Consider the following 25,057-nt stretch of genomic DNA (forward strand, 5'->3'; position numbering starts at 1 on the left):
TAATTGCAGCTTTGGGAGGGCTCTGGTGAGGCAGCTCCTTGGCCCAGCTGTCCCTCAGGGATTTACTTCGGGTGGGCTGTACATGTGGCCCTCAAGCCATGTCAGTGCTGCCACAGCTCCCTGATTCTAAAGGCTGGTCACCTCAGGCCCTAACGTTGTTTCAAGTCTAGGGCAGTTTAGTCTCAGGATAGATATGGCAGGAATAATACAATTTGGGTCATTTTGTCAATGGAAATTAACCTCCAGTTCTTCTGCTAATTTTATATAAAAACCTGTGACATGCTAACTATTTTTAGTCTCACTAAAATTACAGAGCTTTAAAAAACAACTTCCCTGAATATTATTTTTTTTCTATTACAACTGAGTAATATCACTGTTTTTGATATGATTTTAACTTTCTATCAAACTAGAGGTTTATAAACTTTGTGTCTAAATCTTAGAGAATTAAAGGTAAAATATGAGAACTCAAGAAGCACTCAACATAGTACTCTGGGGTTAAATTTTTTCTTTAAATGAGAAACTCAAGTATAATGTAGTAAGTCATTTGCCTTCTTAAAATTCTGTTATTTTTAAAATATGGTATTTTTTTTTCTCCAGACTTACAAAGAAATCTGTGTTTCTATACAATTTAGAAAATAAATCACTCAATCTAAAAACCCATTGATTAACACTTGTTACCATGTGGGAGTATTTTCTTCATATCTTGTTTCTTTTCATTTTTTAAACAAAATATTTTAAAACATGGAAAAATACAAGGACATCTTGTATGTTGAACACCTATATAATGATACCAGATTTAAAATGTTAATGATTTGCCATATTTTTTCTAGTTTTTGTCCTTGGCCTTGTTTATATTCATATATGTATGCATATATTGAAACATAATTGAGATCATATTATATATACAGTTTATATTCTTTAGTCTTGTTTCAGTTAACATTTTAAATATTTCCTTATGCCATTAAAGAACTTGGATGCTTTGTTGCAACACTAAATTTGTCCTAGTGTATGGACAGAGTTTCTGTTTTTAAGTAGTGATGATTCTATTTCTACATAATTAATTTGACTTAATTTATCACATGACTTTAAAATACCATTTTTCAAAAAAACTGCAAGTTGCAACCAATTAGTGGATCACAAAATCAATTTAGCAGGTTGCAGTCAGTGTTTTAAAATCAGTCAGAATATTTCTATTGTTCTTTGGCAAAAACTTCACACCGTAATCAATTCTTTGGTTCCAGTTATCTGAATTTAAAGTTTAAAATTTTTTAACTGGAGATTATAGTCAGAAGTATTATTAGAATCTTAGCAATCAGCCCACTTCATGTATGTTACACTTGACATCCATTTTTTATGCTTACATTTTATGCATTGATTTATTGGAATTGGATATGTAAAAGTGGGGTAATAAAATAGTAAAACAAAACTCCATACCTCTTACAAGAGTTACAATGAGGGGAGTTCCTCCCCTCATGGGAGTCTGGCCAGTGCTGATTCTTTCCCATTCACTTATACTTCGAGGTGCTTTGAGCTAACTCAAAGGCGATGGTCCTTTGAAGGCGGTAAATTGTTTCCTTAATATTTGATTCAAATTTACCAAAAGATGGTGGTTTGGATCACCAGCACAGATTAGAACTCTTGAGCATAAATCTCAAAAGTGTTCTCTCATGCCCCATTTCTTTTTTTTTTTTTTAGTTTTTTTTTTTTTTTATTGCTTAAAGTATTACAAAGGGTATTACATATGTATCCATTTTATCCCCCCGCCCTAGACAGTCCCCTAGCCTCCCCTATCACCCAGTGTCTTATGTCCATTGGTTATGCTTATATGCATGCATACAAGTCCTTTAGTTGATCTCTTACCCCCCTACCTCCTGCCCCCCAACCCTCCCTGGCCTTCCTGCTGCAGTTTGACAATCTGTTTGAGGCAGCTCTGCCTCTGTATCTATTATTGTTCAAAAGTTTATAATGGTCTCTATTGTCCATGAATGAGTGAGATCATGTGGTATTTTTCCTTTAATGACTGGCTTATTTCACTTAGCATAATGCTCTCCAGTTCCATCCATGACGTTGCAAATGGTAATAGTTCCTTCCTTTTTACAGCAGCATAGTATTCCATCGTGTAGATGTACCACAGTTTTCTAATCCATTCATCTACTGATGGGCACTTAGGCTGTTTCCAGATCTTAGCTATGGTGAATTGTGCTGCTATGAACATAGGGGTGCATATATCCTTTCTGATTGGTGTTTCTGGTTTCTTGGGATATATTCCTAGAAGTGGGATCACAGGGTCAAATGGGAGTTCCATTTTCAGTTTTTTAAGGAAACTCCATACTGTCTTCCATAGTGGCTGCACCAGTCTGCATTCCCACCAGCAGTGCACAAGTGTTCCTTTTTCTCCACATCCTCTCCAGCACTTGTCGTTTGTTGATTTGTTGATGATAGCCAGTCTGACAGGTGTGAGATGGTACCTCATTGCTGTTTTGATTTGCATCTCTCGGATGATTAGTGACTTTGAGCATGTTTTCATATGTCTCTTGGCTTTCTGGATGTCCTCTTTTGAAAGGTGTCTATTTAGGTCCTTTGCCCATTTTTTGATTGGATTGTTTATCTTTCTTTTGTTAAGTTGTATGAGTTCCCTATAAATTTTGGAGATTAGGCCCTTATCAGACATGTCATTGGCAAATATGTTTTCCCACGCAGTGGGTTTTCTCGTTGTTTTGTTGATGGTTTCTTTTGCTGTGCAGAAGCTTTTTATTTTGATGTAGTCCCATTTGTTCATTTTTTCTTTAGTTTCAAGTGCCCTAGGAGCTGTATCAGTGAAGAAATTGCTTCGGCATATGTCTGAGATTTTGTTGCCTTTGGATTCTTCTAGAATTTTTATGGTTTCCCGTCGTACATTTAAGTCCTTTATCCATTTTGAGTTTATTTTTGTGTATGGTGTAAGTTGGTGGTCTAGTTTCATTTTCTTGCATATATCTGTCCAATTTTCCCAGCACCATTTATTGAAGAGACTATCTTGGCTCCATTGTATGTTCTTGCCTCCTTTGTCAAATATTAATTGAGCATATTGGTTCGGGCCGATTTCTGGGGTCTCTATTCTATTCCATTGATCTATATGCCTATTCTTGTGCCAGTACCAGGCAGTTTTGAGAACAGTGGCTTTGTAATACAACTTGATATCTGGTATTGAGATCCCACCTACTTTGTTCTTTTTCAGGATTGCTGCAGCTATTCGGGGTCTTTTTTTATTCCAGATGAATTTTTGGAGAGTTCGTTCTAGATCTCTGAAGTATGCCGTTGGTATTTTAATGGGAAGTGCGTTGAATTTATAGATTGCTTTGGGTAGTATGGACATTTTAATGATGTTGATTCTACCAATCCATGAACACGGTATGTTCTTCCATCTGTTTATGTCTTCCTCTATATCTTTTTTCAATGTCCTGTAGTTTTCTGAGTAGAGGTCTTTTACCTCTTTAGTTAAGTTTATTCCTAGGTAGCTTAATTTTTTTGGTGCAATGGTAAACGGGATTGTTTTTATAATCTCTCTTTCTGAAAGTTCACTATTGGTGTATAGAAATGCCTCAGATTTCTTGGGGTTAATTTTGTATCCTGCTACATTGCCAAATTCATGTATTAAGTCTAGTAGCTTTTTGATGGAATCTCTAGGGTTTTGTATGTATAATATCATGTCGTCTGCAAATAAGGACAGTTTTACTTCCTCTTTTCCAATTTGGATGCCTTTTATTTCTTCTTCTTGCCGAATTGCAATGGCTAACACTTCCAGTACTATGTTGAACAGGAGTGGTGAGAGGGTCTCATGCCCCATTTCTGCCATCCTTCCTCAACTCCAGCTAGAACTACCCCTATTATCTGTTCAAAATAAGGGCGGCCCTCTCTCACAGGCACTGAATTCAGTCGGTTCTCCTAAACAAAGAAACAAAACGCATAAACACTCCAGTTTTATATAGAGTTCTCTCTGTTTAAAGCTTAAGGAATAGGTCCTTTAATCTAGCATAATTCTTACATACAGTAACCTTTTGATATAGCATTAAAATAAATCTCAGTGTGCTTTTTAGAATGTATTGGGGCTTTTCTCCTGTCTGGCTGTCCCTTTTAAAGAATCCGCTATGGCATATGGATAACAGGAGAGGTGAGGAAAGTGGAAATAGTGCATAGCAGGTCTGTTTGTGTGAGATATACAACATGGAGAGTCTGCTGCTCTACCTCTATTTATTCTCTTATTTGCATTTTTTGGAGACCTATTCTGGGTCAGTTACTCTGCTGGGTGCAGGACACCCAGAGATGACGAAGCCTGAGGGCCCTCAAGATTCTCACAGACTTGGGAGGGAGTACCTGTGAACAAATAATTAAATAGCACAGCTGAACATATAGTGAGTCTGGGCTTTGGAGTCCAGATTTTGTCTAGATCTTGACATTTCCATTACTAGTTGACTAGTGTGACTAGTAATTACGTAACTCTTCTAAGCCTTCTCGCTAATTTTCCCATTTGTAAAGAGATTTACCAGTTACCTTGTATGGTTTCTGAACATATGCATGTAAAACAGCACATGCCTGCCTGGCCTTATAGTATGTTGTAGTTGTTGTCTATATCATTGTTGTTATCATTTTTATTCATTGTTTTAAGTGCCAAATTAGATGTTTATAATGCGGACCATAAAAGCCCATGGAAGGCCCTAGCTGATTTGATTCAGTGAATAGAGCATCATCCCGCGGACTGAAGGGTCCCAGGTTCGATTCTGGTCAAGAGCATGTACCTTGATTGCAGGCTCAATCACCTAGTGTCGGAGGCAACCAGTTGATGTGTCTTTCTCACATCAATGTTTCTCATTCCTCCTCCTCCTCTCTTCCACTCTCTCTAAAAATATCCTTGGGTGAGGATGAGCACAAACAAAAAAAACTTATGGAAGGGGCAACTAACTACTGATGCTAGTTTCTGTTCACTGCGCTGTTACAGTTCTCTGCCTCCATTGTGCGTGTATGTTCACACTTCTTTCTGGGTGTCTGTGGAAACCCTGTTTATTTGCTTGTGGGCATACTGTGTTCCTTCATCTTGATTACTCATCCTTTCTAAGTACAGGGATTCTCTTCCCTTCTTTTCTCTTTTTTTCTCTCTCCTCAAAAACTCATCTATCAATTCCTGCTGCTTCAGCCATCACCTCTGTGAAGATGCTTCCCAAATCTATACCCACAGCATTTCCAGCTGCCTGCTGGGCATCTCCATCTGGAAGTCCTTCTTGCATTCAAATGTAGCATGTCCAAAACTGAACTCATTAATTCCTCATTACCTTTCTTTTTTCCCAATCTCTGCTTATGCTAGCATCTTCACCTCCAGGATACATGTTTGAATCTTAAATTCAGCCCTTGCCTTTCCTTTGCTTCTTGATCCCTTCCCAGTGCCTCCCACATGCAGTCAGTTGACCAGACTGTCCAATTCCTCCTCCATTCTGTTGCCATTATTCAGCTTTTCTTTTCCCTCCCTGCTGCCTCTACCCTAATTGAGGCCCTCATTATCTCTCACCAGGACTGTTGGAAGAAGCTACTCCTAACTAATCTTCTCTCCTTTTCACTGCACTCAACACACCACTGTCAGAGTAACTGTTTTAGTCGTTAACTCTAATCACGCTACTCCTTTGCCGACAAACCATCCATGCCTTCAGATTGCCCGCAGAATGAAGTCCCAACTCTAAACTTGCCTTTTAAGGTCCTTCACTCTTTATGCTGTCTTTTTCTGGGCTTGTTCACCTACACACATTGCCCAGATGGGTATCCCCACAGCTCCTGAACCTGCTTCCCATTCTTCCACCTTCTTATCACTGCGTAACCAGTTTATTTCTCCAAAGATACCTTTCTTTCCATTCCAATAACCCCATCTTATTCCCACGTACTTCCATTCTCTGCTCAGGGAAATTTGGCTGTCTTTTAAGGCTCGGTCTGAATTCTACATCTACCAAGAGAGGCACCTCTAGCAAGAACACCAACTTTACCAATCTAGCTAGCATCCATTTTTTTGTTTTTTTCAGCCATGCATGATTTTATCATCTTCTGGATTTGCTCTGGCTTATCACTGTCCCTCCTTAAAGAGGCACTGAGAATAAATCATAGTGTTCCAGGTGAAGTGTGACCTGGACTACATGAAACATAGTACCTCTGTAGATTTAGATCCTTGTGGTAGGGGTTGGGAGGCAGGGTATCCTCAGGAGCAAATTTTCTTAATCTTTTTGTTTTCTCTGTGTGTGTTTTAAGGGTGTTAATGAAGTGAAATCAAAGAAGAGGTGTTTTGGAAACAATTATTAATTTACTCAAGCTTTAATCTATTCTTCAGCTTGTTACCTACTGTCTTACATGAAAATCAGTGGTTAGAAGGTGTCTGACTGCTCTCTTGATTTCTGTTAACCAGTTCACCAGTTTCTTTTTCTGGCCTTTTTAGTAATACATCTCAAAGTGGCAGGTGTTCTAATGATATATGATGTTTGGAGTGAGGATAGGAAGAATTGCTTAGCTTTTATTGTTCTGGGAGGTAGAAAATGAAACAGTATTTATAGGAGTTATATATGCTAGTACAGTGGGGAGGACTTTGAGAGATAGAAGGAGAAACAGAGTAGAAGAAAGAAAATAGAAGTTGAGAAAAAAAATAGATGGCAAAACAGTAATAAGGAAAGAGAATGTAATTTTGTGATCACTGGATCATCTGCCATGTTCTTCCATAGTGTTATATACATTACTCATGCTGTCTCTTCCATATATGACTATGGAATGTAGACATCATTAACCTCATTTTATAGAAAAGGTCACTATCTCAGTCACATAGCTACTGAATAGCAGAATTTTTTAAACCTGGTTCTCAAGCAGCACTGTTCTCATTTGACTTAGCTATAAGTTTTGTCCCTGAGATGAAGCAGATGGAGAGTCACTATAGAGCCAAGAGCCAGTTGGCATGGGTTCAAATCCTGGCTCCATCTAGGCTCTATACTGCCTACAGGCTCAGGTACCCAGGCATGTTGCTTGATCTCTGTCTCCCTCATTTTCCTCATCTGTAAAATCATGATAAACAGGGTACCTTCCCTTAGGGTTGTTGTAAATTAGTTTTAGTTAATATATAGTAAAATCCTTAGGACAGTTCTGGCATGTATAGAGTTTTTACTGTGTCATCAGATCCTTCATCCCTAACCAGGCTTAATCCCCAAAATACACACACACACAGCCTCACCTTCCTCTTTTCCCTTCTCTTTAATATTACACAGAAATGGAAGAATAAAGATTAACCTTAGGTAATAAATAAGTAAGGATAAGTAATATAAGTTAAAATTTGTAGTTTAAAGCAAAAACTTTTGAAATGGCTCCCATTCACTTTTCTTTTTCTAAAATAGGATGTTTCCTAGCCTCCCTGTGGTTCAGGTCTATAGGATTTAAGCAAATTGTTACAGGATAATAAAGAGCTTTGGACATTTCTGATGATTATTTCTATTGTGTTATAGCTTAATCACTTAATTAACGTTCTTTCCTAGGAAATTAGAACTTATTTTCTTTATTTTTATTTTTTAAATATGTTTTTATTCACTTTAGAGAGAGGAAGGGAGAGGAAGAGAGAGATAGCAACATCAGTGATGAGAGAGAATCATTGATCGGCTGTCTCCTGCACACCCCCTACTGGGGATCAAGCCCACAATCCTGGCATTGTGCCCTGACCGGGAGTGAAACAGGAAATTGAACCGTGACTTCCTTTTTCATGGGTAGATGCTCAACCACTGAGCCACACTGGCCAGACGAACTTATTTTTTAAAATGATTAATCCTTCTAACTTGCTGAAGATCAATTAATAGATTGAGGAGAAGGTATAAGTAGAAAAACAGCTACAGCTTTTACTTTGCAAAGAGCCTGAAGATCTCTATTATTTTGAAAGTAATGAAAGGGCAAGAAAGGGGTCCTTTTTAAAATTCCTGTGTAGAGGCATGAGGGGTGAAGTTCTTTTTTTTTTTTTTAAGTAATGACTAACTCATTAATTTTGGCTTAGTTAATTAATTTCGATTGATTCTTTGTTCAAAATTTACCATGGAAGTCTTAATAATTCAGTGAAGTATTATAATAATAATGTTTAATGTTTTTACCACAATCAATAATTATATTTGTGTATTATTTATGTATATTATAATCTACTTGATTATTGTCATGAGCATTATTCTAAATATCAATTTATTACAATATATTACCCATAGTTTTCTTTTTTTTCTCTTTTTAATGATGCCATTTAGTTCTTGTATGATAACCATTTGCAATATTTAAAAACAAATGACAAAGTGCATTCAGGAAAGTATTCCTAGCCTTGGTTATAGTAGAAACTATAAAAGTTCAATTCTCATAGCAAAAAAAATATGACATTCTAAGTCAAAGCTTTATTGTTGTCTAGAGTGATAATACTTTTTATAAATAACTAGAGACCTGGTACATGAAATTCATGCATGGTCGGGGGAGGGGGGTCCCTCAGCCCGGCCTACACCCTCTCTAATCCAGGACCCCTCAGGGGATGTCCGACTGTCAGTTTAGGCCCGATCCCGCAGGGGAGGGCAGTTAGGGGCGATCAGGCCGGCAGGGAAGGGCAGTCAGACATTCCTCTCGCAATCTGGGACCACTGGCTCCTAATCACTTGCCTGCATGATTGCCCCTAACCACCTCTGCCTGCCTGCCTGCCTGATCGCCCCTAACCACCTCTGCCTGCCTGCCTAATGCCCCTAACCACTTCTGCCTGCTGACCTGATTGCCCTTAACCACCTCTGCCTGCCAACCTGATTGCCCCCTAACTGCTCCCCTGCCAGCCTAATCGCCCCCTAACTGCTCACCTTCTGGCCTGATTGTCCCCTAACTGCTCCCTTGCTGGCCTGATCGCCCCTTAACTGCCCTCCCCTGCTGGCCTGATCGCCCCTAACTGCCCTCCCCTGCTGGCCTGATTGCCCCTAACTGCCCTCCCCTGCTGGCCTGATCGCCCCTAACTGCCCTCCCCTGCCAGCCTGATTGCCCCACCTCTGCCTCAGCCCCTGCCACTGTGGCTTTGTCCAGAAGGACATCCAGAAGATGTCTGGTCTAATTAGCATATTATCCTTTTATTAGTATAGATAGGAAATGGCAAGATACTTGTTCATGGCATTCTTTTTCATTTTACTTCTGAAATAAATGTTTGTGTCAACCACCATCACCAAATAAGATCTCTTTATCTAAGTCCTAAAGTTTGTAATTATTTCAGTTGGTGTCGACTACCGCAAACAGTTTAAAACTGTGAGTTCCTCTTGCTATCAGAGCAAATGGTTAATATTGTGAGGTTGGGTATAGACCAGGGGTGGGCAAACTTTTTGACTCGAGGGCCACAATGGGTTCTTAAACTGGACCGGAGGGCCGGAACAAAAGCATAGATGGAGTGTTTGTGTGAACTAATATAAATTCAAAGTAAACATCATTACATAAAAGGGTACGGTCTTTTTTTTCAATAGTTTTATTCATTTCAAACGGGCAGGATCCGGCCCGCAGGCCGTAGTTTGCCCACGGCTGGTATAGACAGTGGGAAACCCAGAAAGAGTAGAAAGCCAGATCATCAAGCCTCCCTGTGTCAGATTGTCACTTTTAAAACCAGCCATTGGTTTCTCCAGTTGTTTGCTGACCTCATGGTTTCCTCCTATTCACTCTTCTTCCCCCAATCCTTTTTCTTTTTTTAAATATATTTTTATTGATTTCAGAGTGGAAGGGAGAGGGAGAAAGAGATAGAAACATCAGTGGCAAGAGTGAATCATTGATTGGCTGCCCTCTGTATGCCCCCTACTGGAGACCAAGCCCACAACCCAGGCATGTGCTCTGACCAGGAATTGAACCATGACTTCCTGGTTCATAGGTCCACGCTCAACCACTGGGCAATGCCGGGTGGGCCCAATCCTATTTATTTTTAACACGTTCCTTTGTCTAATTTTGGAATTATGAGCATATTTGCAGCAATTTGCTAACATGATCTGACTGATCTTATGAAAGTATATTAACCTTATTCTTTTATTTATGTGCTACAGGGGGCTTGTACAAGATAGCCGGAATAACCTCCAACTGAGGGGCTTGGTGGTGCTACTTATTTCTAAAGCAGCTGGGCCCAGCAGTGTGAATGCTTCATGTCAGAACTATGACATGGTCAGTGGGATCTATTCATGGTAAGAAATTAGTCTTTTGACATTGCTCTCTAAATTATGTTTTCTTTTACTGAACAGTGGTAGTAGAAATGGCTATTTAGTTCTTTGTCATTCTGATTCAAAGATAAATTAAAATATTTGTATGGTTTAAAATATGTATTTTTATTGTTAACAGATCTGATAGTCTTGGCTGCTCCATGCATAACTCTGGTAAATTTACCCATACATATGTGTTAAATACTTGCATTACTACCCTGAGCATTTAAAATTTTCTGTTCATGACTACCCATCCTCCCCATCATGGTATCATTATGTCTCTGTAGAGACCTCTTTGTCCCTTAGTCTAGGATTTTTTATTTTTTCAACCTACTCAAACTGATATGTAGTTGTAAAATATTGATGCAAGTACCATTTTAGCAGAAATAGTCTACTTCAGTGCTATATCATTTATTTTATTTTGCTTATTTTTATGGTGAATCGATATTTACTAAAGTTACTGAAATTATAGATTTTTATATCTCACACCTTTAGATTAAAAATTAATTACTAGCATGTATTAATCACATTGGTTGTATATAAAACAAACTTTAAATTTTTTGTTTTAAAAAAATACTGGATTTTTTTAGTAAGATATCAGCAATAACTTTATTTAATTTTAATAGAGTGCTTGGCACTGTGTTGAAAGCCTCTCTCTATAGATGTAACAATCTGCAAGTGGACTTTGGCACGTGAAATTAAAACTACCCTAAAAACATGGGGAACAAGGGAATTTTTCTCCCAAAAAGAAGCATTTCTAGAAACTTTGCCTTATGGCTGATATATCTTATTGACTTAATTTAAAAATCAATCCACATCTTAGATTTTTTTTATTTCTAGTGATCTTATCCATAAATGTTTTATTCTTCTATAATATTTAGAAATGAATGTTGCTTGCCAGCTATGAAGTACAGTGATCCTTCATCATTAAGAAGCAAGCAAAATTTATTACTGTTGTAACTACAAATGACCCCTCTTCAGCCAGGATAATTTTTGCAGATCTTTTACTATTTATGCATATAAGTATCTTCACTAAAAGAGATACCTTGGGATCATTTTTAGTTTCTACTCACTCTGATATAATTTATATTTTTTAGTGCTTTGTAGGTTACTAATCATTTTTATGACAGTTATCCTTTTTTATTTTAATCCTCATCTGAGGATATTTTTTCCATTTATTCTTCTTAGTGAGGCGGGTGGGGAGTGGAGGGGAGACTGAGCCTGCAACCAAGGTACGTGCCCTTAACTGGGAATCAAACACGCAACCTTTCAGCCTAAGGGCCGACGCTCTAACCACTGAGCAAACCAGCCAGGGCGACAGTTATCCCGTTTGTCCTTACAATAATTCTGTAGGTAAGAGTTGTCATGTTACTTTTTTAGGGTGGTGCAACTTCAATTGAGGAAAGTTGAGTCTCTAACTATAGTTTCCTTCTAAACTTCATGTATGTTTTTCTTGATTCCATTCTGATTTTTTAGTTTGATTCAAATAATTTATATCACTTGCAGATTAGACTAATCATTAAATTATTATACCAAAAAGGTCTTCTTGTAAGTATTTCTTTGAAAAACTCCTGAATTGAAAGCAATTTGGCAAATCTTTAATACATCTACATCCCTCCCCGTAACTTTTGAATTAGAGGTCAATACTTTACGCTACAAATTGTGTAGAAAGCTCTTGACTGAGTTTAGTTGTAATAACTGGAGAAAACACATAAGGATCCATAATGAATACCAATAACCTGATAATCCCTGGAAAGCAAATAGACTTCACATCACCTTGTATCCCATGTATGTCTAGCTCCTGTTGGGAATTCCTTTGCGTTTTAGTCTGCTGATTTTGATCCTGTTTTATTAATAGTCTGCTCTTTCAATTGGGTAACCATACATACCTCCAGTGAACACCAGCCAAGTTTTGTTACCTCTGATTCTAAAATAATCAGTGTAAAGTGCTATTTGACACATAATAGGTGTTCAGTATATATTTGTTGCATAAGTGAATCATCCCCGTTTTACAGAAAAAGAAGTTAATACTAAGACTAAGATTTGTCTAAAATCCTTTAAATAGTAAGTGATAGAGTTGGGAATTAAATCCGGGTTTTACTCTAAAGTATGTTACCTTTTCTACTATGCAGGTGCTCTTATCTATATGCACACAGTGCACTGTAATGTGAACATGTGTTTACCTAGAAACACCTACAATCACCTTCTGAGCCTTCAAGGAACATATGCATTTGGTAGATGGGCATTGTAACACAGCAGTTGTAAAAGAGCTTTGCAGAAGAGTAGGTAGTGCATTATGAATATAAAAATTTTCCAAATAATATGAATGAATTTCATACCCAAGTATATAGAATCCATAATTACATTTAGGGAATAATCCTGGTTCTGGGCTATTTTCTGTAATTAAGCTTGATCCAGCATGTCATTGGTGATGCTTGCATGGTTGATACACTTGTTAATGTGAAAATGTAATTTGGCATAGTACTATGAGAAACCATTAATTTGTTTCTCCATCCCTGAATTCATTTGTTTTGCTCCTGCTTTTCTTAATTGTTCAAGTGTAACTTTTGCTGGAGGCTTGTATCTATAATGCCACAGTGAATTATTTAACATTTGAGGAAAAGTACTGACTTGGGAGCTTTTTAAAGTCACCTCCCAACTACTGGGGTTTGCATTGTTGGTGTTTTTTTCTCTCATAAACTTGACTTTGATGTCAGATAGTGGGACCTGAGTAAATTACCTAAGGGACCAAAGTAAGTTAGGTGACCTCTTTTATTTAGCCTAAGGACATAACTGATGGATATAATTTGTGGATCTATTTAGTGAATTTATCATATGGCCAAGAGAGGCAGAATGTAAGTTAAAATGTAATAACTACATTTTGAAAAACAGGTAAGAGAGCCACATTGATAAAAATGCACTATAAGCATCTACCATAGCCTTTTGCCAAGAAGACTGTGGGGTTTACATTTATTCTACCAATCCTGAGTTTACATGACAGAGGGAGTGTGGGGGGCATTGGATGAAAGAAGGTGAAGAGATTAGTCAAAGAACAAAAATGCATAGCTCATGGACACAGACAACAGTTGGAGAAGGTGGGGGTGAGGGGGGTTGAGTGAGGGTGGGAAAAGGGGGTGGAAATGGGGGACATCTGTAATAGTGTCAACAATATAAATACATACATTTATACATATTGGTTACAAAGGTAATCAGTCGAATAAAATACTAAATTTAATGTAAAAGTATCTCTAGCCACTCCTGAGAAAATAAGTGTATAACTTCCTGTTCTGTTAATAATAGGATAGTCTTGTATACAAAAAATAGATCATTACAATATATAAAACATAACATTTCAAAGTATAGACCTCTCTAATGTAGCATGATTATTAAGTTAAAAAATTTTTTTATGAGTTTTTTAACTAATGGTTCACCTTTCTCAGTTGTTTTAGCAATAATTTACTCAGTTTTTTTCTCATCTAACGAGCAGTTATGATAGACCACATATTTTCACCTTACCTTCATTGCCTACAATTTCCCAAAACCTCTTGTTAACTCTAGTAGAAGAGATTGAAACATGTTTGCCAAACACATTTTCTTTTCCTTCTCAGTATCCAGCTGGACTATATCTGCCAGCTTTGTACAACTGTGTATCTCGCCAGTGCCTTGGACATAGTATTCACTTAAATCTTTACATGATTGACCCTTCTGCTACCGTAGTGTTCTAGACCAAAACAAACATTTGAATCACACATGTATAGTATGTGCCTTTTAAAGTAGTGTAACTGGACCATGTCTTCCTGTGACTTGGGCGTACCTTATTATGACCTTTGCAACCACTAATTCAGGATGTAAGCTGTAGCCCTGGCTGATTTGGCTCAGTGGATAGAGCGTCGGTCCACAGACTGAAGGGTGTGAGTTGTAATCAGACTCTAAGGCACTCTTCATGGGACAGTCTTAATTTTTTAACTTCGTTATTATGTAAAGCATAATGATGTTTAAAGAAAGAAAAGTATTAGTGGAATGTCACACAAAAAACATAATAAATAACTCAACAAAAAACATTGCAGAATAATTAGTATGTTTTTTAAATCCCGTTTTTTTCTTTCTTTTTTTTTTTTTATAAATCTTTTTTGTTCAGATTATTACAATTGTTCCTTTTTTTTCTCCCCATAGCTCCCCTCCCCCCCGGTTCCCACCCCACCTCATGCCCTTACCCCACCCCCCACTGTCCTGGTCCATAGGTGTAAGATTTTTGACCAATCTCTTCCCGCATCCCCCACACTCCCTTCCCCCCAAGAATTGTCAGTCCACTCCCTTTCTATGCCCCTGATTCTATTATATTCACCAGTTTATTCTGTTCATCAGATTTTTTATTCACTTGATTTTTAGATTCACTTGTTGATAGATATGTATTTGTTGTCACTTTGTTGTTCATAATTTTTATCTTTACCTTTTTCTTCTTCTTCCTCTTCTTAAAGGATACCCATCAGCATTTCATATAATACTGGTTTGGTCGTGATGAACTCCTTTAGCTTTTTCTTATCTGTGAAGCTCTTTATCTGACCTTCAATTCTAAATGATAGCTTTGCTGGGTAGAATAATTTTGGTTGTAGGTTCTTGCTCTTCATCACTTTGAATATTTCTTGCCACTCCCTTCTGGCCTGCATAGTTTCTGTTGAGAAATCAGCTGACTAAGATCTGGAAACAGCCTAAGTGCCCATCAGTAGATGAATGGATTAGAAAACTGTGGTACATCTACACGATGGAATACTATGCTGCTGTAAAAAGGAAGGAACTCTTACCATTTGCAACGTCATGGATGGAACTGGAGAGCATTATGCTAAGTGAAATAAGCCAGTCAATAAAGGAAAAATACCACATGATCTCACTCATTCGTGGACAATAGAGACCATTATAAACTTTTGAACAATAATAGATACAGAGGCAGAGCTGCCTCAAACAGATTGTCGAGCTGCAGCGGGAAGGCCGGGGAGGGTTGGGGGGCAGGAGGTAGGGGGGTAAGAGATCAACTAAAGGACTTGTATGCATGCATATAAGCATAACCAATGGACATAAGACACTGGGTGATAGGGGAGGCTAGGGGACTGTCTAGGGCGGGGGGATAAAATGGATACATATGTAATACCCTTTGTAATACTTTAAGCAATAAAAAAAAAAAAAAAAGAGAAATCAGCTGACAATCGTATGGGTACTCCCTTGTAGGTAACTAACTGTTTTTCTCTTGCTGCTTTTAAGATTCTCTCTTTGTCTTTTGCCCTTGGCATTTTAATTATGAGGTGTCTTGGTGTGGTCCTCTTTGGATTCCTTTTGTTTGGGGTTCTCTGTGCTTCCAGGACTTATAAGTCTATTTCTTTCACCAGGCAGGGGAAGTTTTCTGTCATTATTTCTTCAAATAGGTTTTCAATATCTTGCTCTCTCTCTTCTTCTGGCACCCCCATAATTCGGATGTTGGTACTCTTGAAGTTGTCCCAGAGGCTCTTTACACTATCTTCATATTTTTGGATTCTTTTTGCTTTTTACTTTTCCAGTTGGGTGTTTTTTGCTTCTTTTATTTCAAATCTTTGACTTTATTCTTGGGATCTTCTAGTTTGCTATTGGATATCTGTATAATATTCTTTATTTCAGTCAGTGTATGCTTAATTTCTAGTTGGTCCTTTTTCATATCCTTGAGGATCTCACTATATTTCTTGGAGATTCCTAGAAGATTCTTGAGTAACCTTATAACCGTGGTTTTGAACTCTATATCCACTAGTAGTTTTCTTTTCTCCATTTCTTTCATTTGTGACCTGTTTCTTTGTCTCTGCATTTTGGCTGCTTCCCTGTGTTGATAGAGTGGCTTTGTGTGGTAGATGTCCTATAGGGCCTAGTGGCTCAGCCTCCCCAATTATCTGAGGTGGACACTCTTGGTGCACCCCTTTGTGGGCTACGTGCACAGTCTTGTAGTTAAGCCCTGATTGCTATTGGTATCACTGGCAGGAATTGTCCTCCAGGCCAATTGACTGTGAGGACCAGCTGTGTCTACAATGGGAGAACTGCTGTGCTGGAAACACCCTTATGGGGCAGGACTTGCTTCAGTGGGGCATTGGTGCTCACTGAGTCTGCCCCCTGAGTGTGTCTCTTATGGATCTGAAGAGTTGTAATCTGGCATGGTGTCACTCTAACCACTGGGTAAACTGGCTCTTGGATCTCCAAGGAGCTGCAAAGTCAGCCACTGCCTGAGGCCACCCAGCAGGAGCTACAGAGAGATCTGCAGATTCCTCCTCTTTGTTTAGGGTTTGGAGTTGCCCAGATGAGGCGCAGCTATGAAGCAGTGCAGGCTGCTGATGAGTCTCAGGCCTTCTTTTGGAAGCTCTGGGGTTCTCTGACCCAGCTGCAGTTTGTTAGGTTTTAGATTGCAAAAGGCCAGGTCATTCATATGCAAAAGCCTCTGCACACAGCTTGGGTGGGTTGTAAACTGGGTGGGGCATGGTCTCAGGGAATCACGGGGCAGTGCAAACAGGAATGATTGCCCATCAGCCCTGCCCCGGATAGGTCTCTGGGTCTCTGTGTCCCACGGCCCCATGCAGGAACAATGAACGCTGGGAGCACCTCTGAGAGAAAGCTCCCCTCATGTTCCGGCCCGATGCCAGACAGTCTAGTTTCTCCCCATAGGAGTCTGGGTCCCCAGAGTCTTGCCCGGAACTGGAGTTCAGAGCAGTCGGGAGTTTGTATCACCCTCCCAATTGAAAAAGATCACAGCGTACCCAGCTGCCAGCCCGTTTCACCCCCCTCCATACCTCCGCTCTTCCGCACCTCTGTACCTCCCACCAGTCTAGATGTGCTTTTCTCTTTCCCTCTAGTTGTCTAACTTCCACTCAGCTAGCCTTCCCATGGTTCTGGATGATATCCATTTTGTCCTTTAGTTGTAGTTTTGATGTTGTTATGCGAGGCAGCAAGTTCAGTTGTTTACCTATGCTGCTATCTTGGTTCCCTAGACTCCAAGTTTCTTTTCTTTATGTTTTGACCCATTCCTTCTTTTTTTTTTTTTTTTTAAGAGGTGTGTGTGTGTGTGTTTTAATATATTTTTATTGATTTCAGAGAGGAAGGGAGAGGGAGAGAGAGGTAGCAACATCAATGATGAGAGAGAATCATTGATCGGCCACCTCCTGCACGCCCCCTACTGGGAATTGAGCCCACAACCTGGGTATGTGCCCTTGACCGGAATCGAACCTGGGACCCTTCAGTCCAAAGGATGACATCCTATCCACTGAGCCAAACCGGCTAGGGCCCATTCCTTCTTATAATACACTAGAGTCCTGATGCACAAAATTCATGCACTGGGAGGAGGGGTCCATCAGCCCAGCCTGCACCCTCTCGCAGTCTGGGACCCCTCGGGGGATGTCTGCCTGCCGGCAGTCAGACATCCCTCTTGCAGTCTGGGACCCCTCTCTCCTTACTGCCCGACCGCAGTGGAGGCAGGAGAGGCTCCCACCACCACACTACGCTTGCCAGACGTGAGCCCGGCTTCTGGCTGAGCGGTGCTCCCCCTGTGGGAGTGCACTGACCACCAGGAGGCAGCTCCTGCGTTGAGCTTCTGTCCTCTGGTGGTCAGTGCACATCATAGCGACCGGTCGGTCCGCCATGCATTTGGTCAATTTGCATATTAGGGTTTTATTATATAGGATTTTATTTATGTACCTCTATTATCTGCAGCTTCCATTCTATGGCTTGAAGTTTTACTGGCAGGTTTTAGACTTTTCTGAGTTTGGGTTGCCCTCTTCTCCATTTCCAGAAGGAGGAAAATGGGCTGCTGCTGGGAGACGAGTACAGTGACATTGTTCCTTCTAGGTGGCAGGCCAGCTGATGAAAAACTAAAACCATGGACTAATCAGTTCCATATTTATTTCTAAATATAAAGAAGACTGGTACGAGAAGACCGTATGCTCTGTGTGCTGTTAAAGTTCAGGTTGTCTATTTTCTCCATATCACCTCAGCAGTCAGCATGTTCCTACCACATAGATGGCAGCCAGTGACTACTTGATCATGGCTGAAAAAAGAGTTATTTATTTATTTAGTTAGTTAGTTAGTTAATTATTTAATCTTAAAGCAAGGAAGACTTTGCTAAAAGGTTCCAGAACTGAGCCTGTAAAGAAAAAGATTAACACATTTGACTGCATAAAGGATAATTCTTCAGCCTGACTGGCATGGCTTGGTGGTTGAGTATCAACCTATAAACGAAGAGGTCATGGTTTGATTCCTGGTCAGGAACATGCCTGGGTTGCGGGCTCAATCCCCAGTGTGGAGGCGTGCAGGAGGCAGCCAATCGATACTCTCTCGTCATTGATGTTATTCTCTCTCTCTCTCTCTCTCTCTCTCTCTCTCTCTCTCTCTCTCTCTCTCTCTTTCTCCCTCCCTCCCTCCCTCCCTCTCTGAAATCAATAAAAATATATATTTTTTAAAATGATAATTCTTCAATGGAATGAAATTCCCACAAAGTCAAAGATAATTGCCAAATTTACAAAAATATTTGCAGCATACCTACCAAAGGACCAATTTTAATAAACAAATCAGTTGAGGATCTTATAAATCAAGGAGAAGATAACGTAACACAACATGGACAAAAGATAGGAATAGGCTATTCGGTGAAGAAGTATAGATGGCTAGTAAGCAGAGGGGAAAAAAGGCTGGACTTCATCCCAAGGAGCAATTAAAATCACAGCTTCTCCCTGTCATTGGCAAAGATTAAAAAGTTTGATACCCAGTGTTTGTGAGTATGTGAGGAAGTAGGCATTTGAATGCTTTGTTTGTAGGGACATTAATTGATATAGTTACTTAGAGAGCAATTTAGTAAAGTCTATAAATTTTATTTCAATCTAACTACCCTTTGATTTAGCAAAATTATATGCTGATGTATGTATGTATGTATAAGAATGTTCTTTGCCCTCCCTGCCCTCCAAAAAGGAAATAACCAGATGTCTACCAATAGGACACATGTTACTTTGATGCAAAGGAATATCAAGTGTTTGTCTGAAAGAACTAAGGAGATCTGTATGTGCAGATCTAGAAAGATTTCAAAGAATCATGTGAAAAAAGCAAGGTACAGAAACATATTATAGTTTGACCCCCTTGGGGTGGGCAGTGGATTTTTACATGCATGAGAAATGTTTCAAAGGAGAAACAAAGAGCTGTTTATAGTGGTCACCTCTGGGGAGAGGCAGCTGGTGGGAGGAAACGGGATGAGAGACTTTAACTGTTCATTTTATGTCTTCTTTAGTCCTCTGAATTCTTTTTAACCATATATATGTTTTACTAATTTACTAGTACCCTCCTTAAAAACTGGTAAAAAAGAAACTTGCTGAACTGAGATAGCCTAGTCCTGTCATTTGAAGGCCTCACAGTCCCTGAGCTGATCTGAACTTTTTAATCTTTTACCCTCTTTGACAAGATCAAGTATATTATGAACATGGGTAAATTATAGGTGTTTTTTTTTTTTAAATAAAGAAAGCACGAGCAAAGCAAAATGATGTCTTTAGATTAGCTCTCTTAAATTTACCATCCATGTTAAAATTGATATCATCAGTTTCTTGGTAACTATGCCAATTCTTTTGCAACTCAGTGTATTTATTCAATTGAGTAAGGTTAAATTAATGATATATATGCTAAGATAAGTGTTGAACTTCAAGAACTAATCACACAAAAAAGCATTATAAACATAACTGTACGTTAAATCTAGAAAACATCTTAAATTTACTGATCTTAGCATTAGTTTCTCCTTTAAGAGAAAATTGGTCAAGCTTGGTGTGCTGTTATAGAAAAGTGATAGATTCTGGAGATCTATATGAAATCTTAATTTAAGAATAGAAGTGGAGAATATAAAAAGCTGTGAATGAAGCAAGTTTGGGGATCTTAAAATAAGTCTTTAAATTTAGGGAATTGGTCCTGGTCTCAGCTGCAGATATTGTAGTTCATAATTTATCACTCTAATATGGTACTAATTAGCTCCTGATGACTTCTAATTATACTAACAATAGGCTGTGACTATCAGTTCTCACCTTCACACGTTAGGATTTTTCTGGCACTTAAAAGTGCCAAACAATTAACAAATTGCATTTCCCCTGGGGATCTACCAAATCAAAAAACACCTTAAAATATGAGGCTACGTAGGAACATGTTGATCATATTATTTATTTAGTACTCAATTATATTAATGTAAAATAATTAACATTGAAATATATAGCATTAAAAGAAAGTGTTTTGGGGGGTGTTGTTTCTTTTATGATGATGATGATGTGTAAATGTTAGAAAAGAATAGAAGAAACCTCATCTACCTGATAATAACAGTGATTGGAGGATATGGGGAAGAGGGATGGATGTTTGGGAATAGGTAGGTATAGGGAAACAGTCAAAGAGAACTCTATTGGTAATATTTCGGGTTTTTAAATAAAGAGAATCTATTCACATTGTTTTGTATAATTAAAATTAACGTCAAAATTAAAAGAAAGTTATGTTTCATGCTTAGAAAGCAATGAAAGTCTGTTTTAAAAATGTATCTTTTTGTACTACAAGAACCTGAAACATGGGGAGTGCTTATTTAAACCGATTATGCTGAAGATTGGATTTAGAGTATGCTTTTGAAGGTAAAGATAGCTTAGATTCCACATACAAATCTAACAATATTACTAGTTCATTACAACTAGTACTTATTTTCTTCATTAACTTTTTATTGTTACTTTCAACTTACACAGCATGCACAAATGCAGCAATTATATGTTGAACAAGAAAGGGGAAGGTTCTTTATGTTCAACATACTGTACATCAGAAGTCATTACTTCCCAGAGCTGTTAGAAAAACATTAAATAAGAACAGCCTCTCACAAAAAAAGCATAATTAACCACAAAAGTAGGTGGGCTTGGCTATTAATTCACCCAGCTGAGAGTTTAATGTATGTAAAATATCTTGCTATAGATTACCCTGCCTGACTACATCATAGGAAAAGAAAAGCTGTATTAATTGTGTTAATGGTGAAGAAGTAAAAATATTTTTCTTAAAGAAGGCCTGTATGTTGACACAATCAAAAGCAAAGCCCAGTGTCTAATTCTGCATTTTAAACAGTTTAATCCTTGACATTCATCTTAGTAAAATGTTAGTTCTATGCGGAAGACTTGTAGTTACTTAAAATGATTAATGGCAACGTTTGCTTAATAGTTTCATGACTTAATGCTGATCCTTTGAACCCAAACTCAAGGCACCCCCAGTAGTAAACGGTGGTGTAATAGAGACATGGGTTAACGGCCAAAGACCTGGCTTCTTGTCTCATATCTGTAACTGATTAGTTATTTGACTTTACGCAAGCTGCTTAATCACTCTGTGTGATTACTCATGTATAAAACAGGGATAATAATGGATTTCAAATCAAGGCCGAACAGAGCACATATCCATCTAGGTTTGAGTAACGTGTGGTCCAATATAGCACATTCTAACCAGCTCCTCTCTGCAAGGCACAGGGTTGAGAATTGAGTGAAATACAAATACTAATAAGAAGTAGTCTTTAATCTCAAGTGATAAGGTAAGAAAACAATTTATGCATCTAGCAGCTTTCTGACACTATTGATGCAAATTTTTTTTTCTAGAACTCTGTTTCTGGAACTTAACTTCTAGAACTATAATCATATTCACTATCGGGCTATTAATCCACCCATGTGCACTGGCAGCCCTTTGTTTAACTAAAGACAATAGTCCTTAATACCACTCACATAAGATGCTAGGAGAGAACTGGCATCTACAAGTGGCTTACTGCCTAAGGAACTCATTCCTCACTATGCCCTTGGACTTTTCTTCTCACTCTTGGACTGTGTAACTGCGTGGTGGTGATAACAGAGGCAAAGAGAGCAGATTCTCAGGTTGCTTATCTCTAGCCATGGCATCCTTCCTCTCTCGTTACTGGCATCTTGAGTCACCATTTTCTATTAAGATTCTCTCCTCTGTCTCTGCTGTTTGGACTTTGCACCACTTAGAACCAAAGGTCATTTGCTGTTCTGGGTTAGTGTAAAATACGATTCTAAGACTAATGTCCCAGTCCCTCCTTTTGGGGGTACTCATTTATTTACTTTAGAGATTATTTTTGTTTCTGTTTTAAAATGGGATAAGATCTCTTCTTATATGCAAGATTTCATGTTGTTACAATCTACTCAGAAAAACAATTATGGGAAATAAACCTTCTAAACGCCCCCAAGTTTTTCTCCTAGAAGGGCCTGTGCTACAAAAGTGCCCTTGGGCAGGGGCCACTCCCACTTTGTAAAGAAAAAAAATGAAGTCTTTGGTAACTTGAAACTTTGGAGTCCTGCTGGTTTAACTAGTAGAAATTATTCAATATCTAGGTATTTTGAAATAATGAATACTGAAATAGTAATTAATCTGAGTTTGCCTACTTTTGACGTTTTATTACAGAAAAGCTAGAAAATACACCTGAAACTGTTAGTGAATGTTTTTTATTAGAATTATGTCTCTCAAATATGTAAATATATTTGCCAATCTAAAGAACTAACTGCTTACTTTTTAGTGATCACCTAAAAATTAAGGTTTCTAAAAGTTAAGAATTCTAACCAATTGGAAAGTTTTGGTAATAGAAGGCATGAGGCATGGAGATGCATCTTGAAGGAAAAAAGAAAGTGAGTTATAAAGCTGGTTATTTCTGAATGGGTAAGAAAGTTAGTGAAAGTTGTAGAAAGGTTTGTGGGAGTTATGGAAGGATTGTGAAGAAAAATCTTAAAAGGAAATTATAGGTAATCTGAATAATAAATTTAATTAGATAAATGAATTTAAAGTAAGCTAATGCAGAATTTGTTTAGTCTTTTCTAGTCTGTTAAGAGGGAAAAAAGTCTTTTCTGTTTTTACCCAGGAAGCAAAACTTCTATAAATTATTGAAATGGTTATATATTATGTTATATTAATCAGGTACTTCATTACTTAAAAGGGCCACCTTCTTAATTGTGGGGACTGAAGTGTTGCTAGCCTATATTTGTATTTAATACCCTTTTGTCACTTTGAATGAATAATCTAATACTGTTTCATAATAATAATGATGATATATAATCTTTTGGTCAAATAAGCTTGACAACCTTTCCAAGGTTTGAATTTTAAGAAACTTTTCTTAACCTAGATTTGACTTTAGGTCAGTCCAATCAGTCCTGAAATGCCTCAAGGATTTGTTTTCTCTCTTCATGAAGGAAAATTTTTTGCTTAAGATACATGGGAAGCTTTGTCAAATAAAGAAATATATATATATATATATATATATATATATATATAATTATTAAAATAGATGTGTAAAAATCTCCAGGAGTCTATAGAGTTTATAGATTTATAGAAGTATTGGCAGGAAAAATCAGGAGATACAAAAATTGATTATGAGATTGAATGAACTGAAAACAATTACATAGTTTTTGTACCTTTTATTGAAAGTATTGCTGATTTTTAATTTTTGTTTTTCAGACATAAGGAAACTTGTTTCTTTTTTCTTTTCTTAAAGCAATTTGGTAAATTGTCTATTTTTCTCCCTACCTTATCCCTCCAGAATTTAGCAGTTCTTAACAAGTGAGTCATAGCAATACATTTCTTTGCATTAATTCAGTAAGACCAGTTTCCAATTGTGGTTATATTAACCAAGACTTTGATTGGAATGTCATGTCTGAGAGAGACATGCCTGGACTCTGGATGCCACCAGAAAGCTTTAAGGAATGAAAACTGACTTTGAAGCCAATGCGAGTGCCTTGGAGAAATAGCTTGGTACCTTGCTTGGTTACTTGGTTCATGGCAGTCTTTCCAAGTAAGGAACAAAGGTTGCTTCCTGAGAGATGGCAAGGAAAGAACCCCATGACATTTTGGAAACCTCAAGAATGTGAGGAATTCACCGAAGTCTACAAAGTATTGCAGAAAAACCTAATGGCAACTAAATGCCTCAGCTTCTTTGCCCTGAGGGGCTAATTAAAGCTCAATCATGAAATTATAGCAAAGCAGATTCAAAAAAGAAAAAAAAACCTATATGATCAATTGCTGTTCTTGTGTTCATGCAAACAATCAGGTCAAATTGAAACTAGACTTAATACAGTAAATAAATTGGTCTTAATTTGACTCCTTAATAAAAATGAGGGTGATTTGGAGCGGGGGGGGGGGGGGGGGGGAGATTGTGTTTCAGTAGATTCTGTAACACAAAGTTGTGAATATTAGACTCAAAGCTTTATTTTTCACCTGTGAATTGACCTGGATTCTGAATTTATCTCTAGCTTTTACCTCAGTAATACAAAATTTTATAACACAATTTGTCTCTACCAGGTTACAAGCCATACTCATACTCAGAAAATACCACCTCTAGACACCATTGCCACCTCCTTCCATGCCCAGGCCTCATCATCCCTCTGACAGAGAGCAAGGATCTCTTGTTCCTGAAAATACTTTGTCCCTCCTCATCATGAAGCAGTTACAGAAGAAGACAGAACCTGAACCCCTTTTCTCTGAAAGAATTCAGAGCCACGATCCTTGAGGGGCAAATGTGTTAGGCAGTTAGACAGACAAGAGCAGAGCAAGGACGATGGGCCAATCGGAGGAGAAATGGACAGGACCCTGAGACATGCTTCTTACCACTCCAGCTGCTCTGAAACTGGCAATTGAGGAGCCCATGTAGAGTGAACCTTTACATCTGCCTAGTAGGAGTTGGGACACCTATTGCTAATATATAGAATTATTCCATTCATTTTGGAAAGTAAGTCACATATTGGGACCTTATATTTTGGGACCCACTGTTTGGGAAAAGGATGCAGAATGTTTTCTCTAAATGTTACTGCAGT

The 25,057-nt window shown here is 38.1% G+C and overlaps 1 protein-coding gene across 4 annotated transcripts in view; it reads left to right on the forward strand.

The window, feature by feature from the left end:
• The window catches only part of PDSS2 (decaprenyl diphosphate synthase subunit 2), a 230,023-nt gene that overhangs the window by 68,470 nt on the left and 136,496 nt on the right, over positions 1-25,057 (forward strand). For all 4 annotated transcript variants that reach the window (XR_009453445.1, XM_059700799.1, XM_059700800.1 and 1 more), the window contains exon 2: positions 10,065-10,199. Coding sequence is in view for 3 of the 4 variants with exons in the window: in XM_059700799.1 (XP_059556782.1) it covers positions 10,065-10,199 (135 nt within the window). In the remaining variant the exon portion in view is untranslated. The remainder of the gene's footprint in view (positions 1-10,064; positions 10,200-25,057) is intronic.

This window comes from Myotis daubentonii, chromosome 6 (genome assembly GCF_963259705.1).
Source record: "Myotis daubentonii chromosome 6, mMyoDau2.1, whole genome shotgun sequence".
Lineage (NCBI taxonomy): Eukaryota > Metazoa > Chordata > Mammalia > Chiroptera > Vespertilionidae > Myotis > Myotis daubentonii.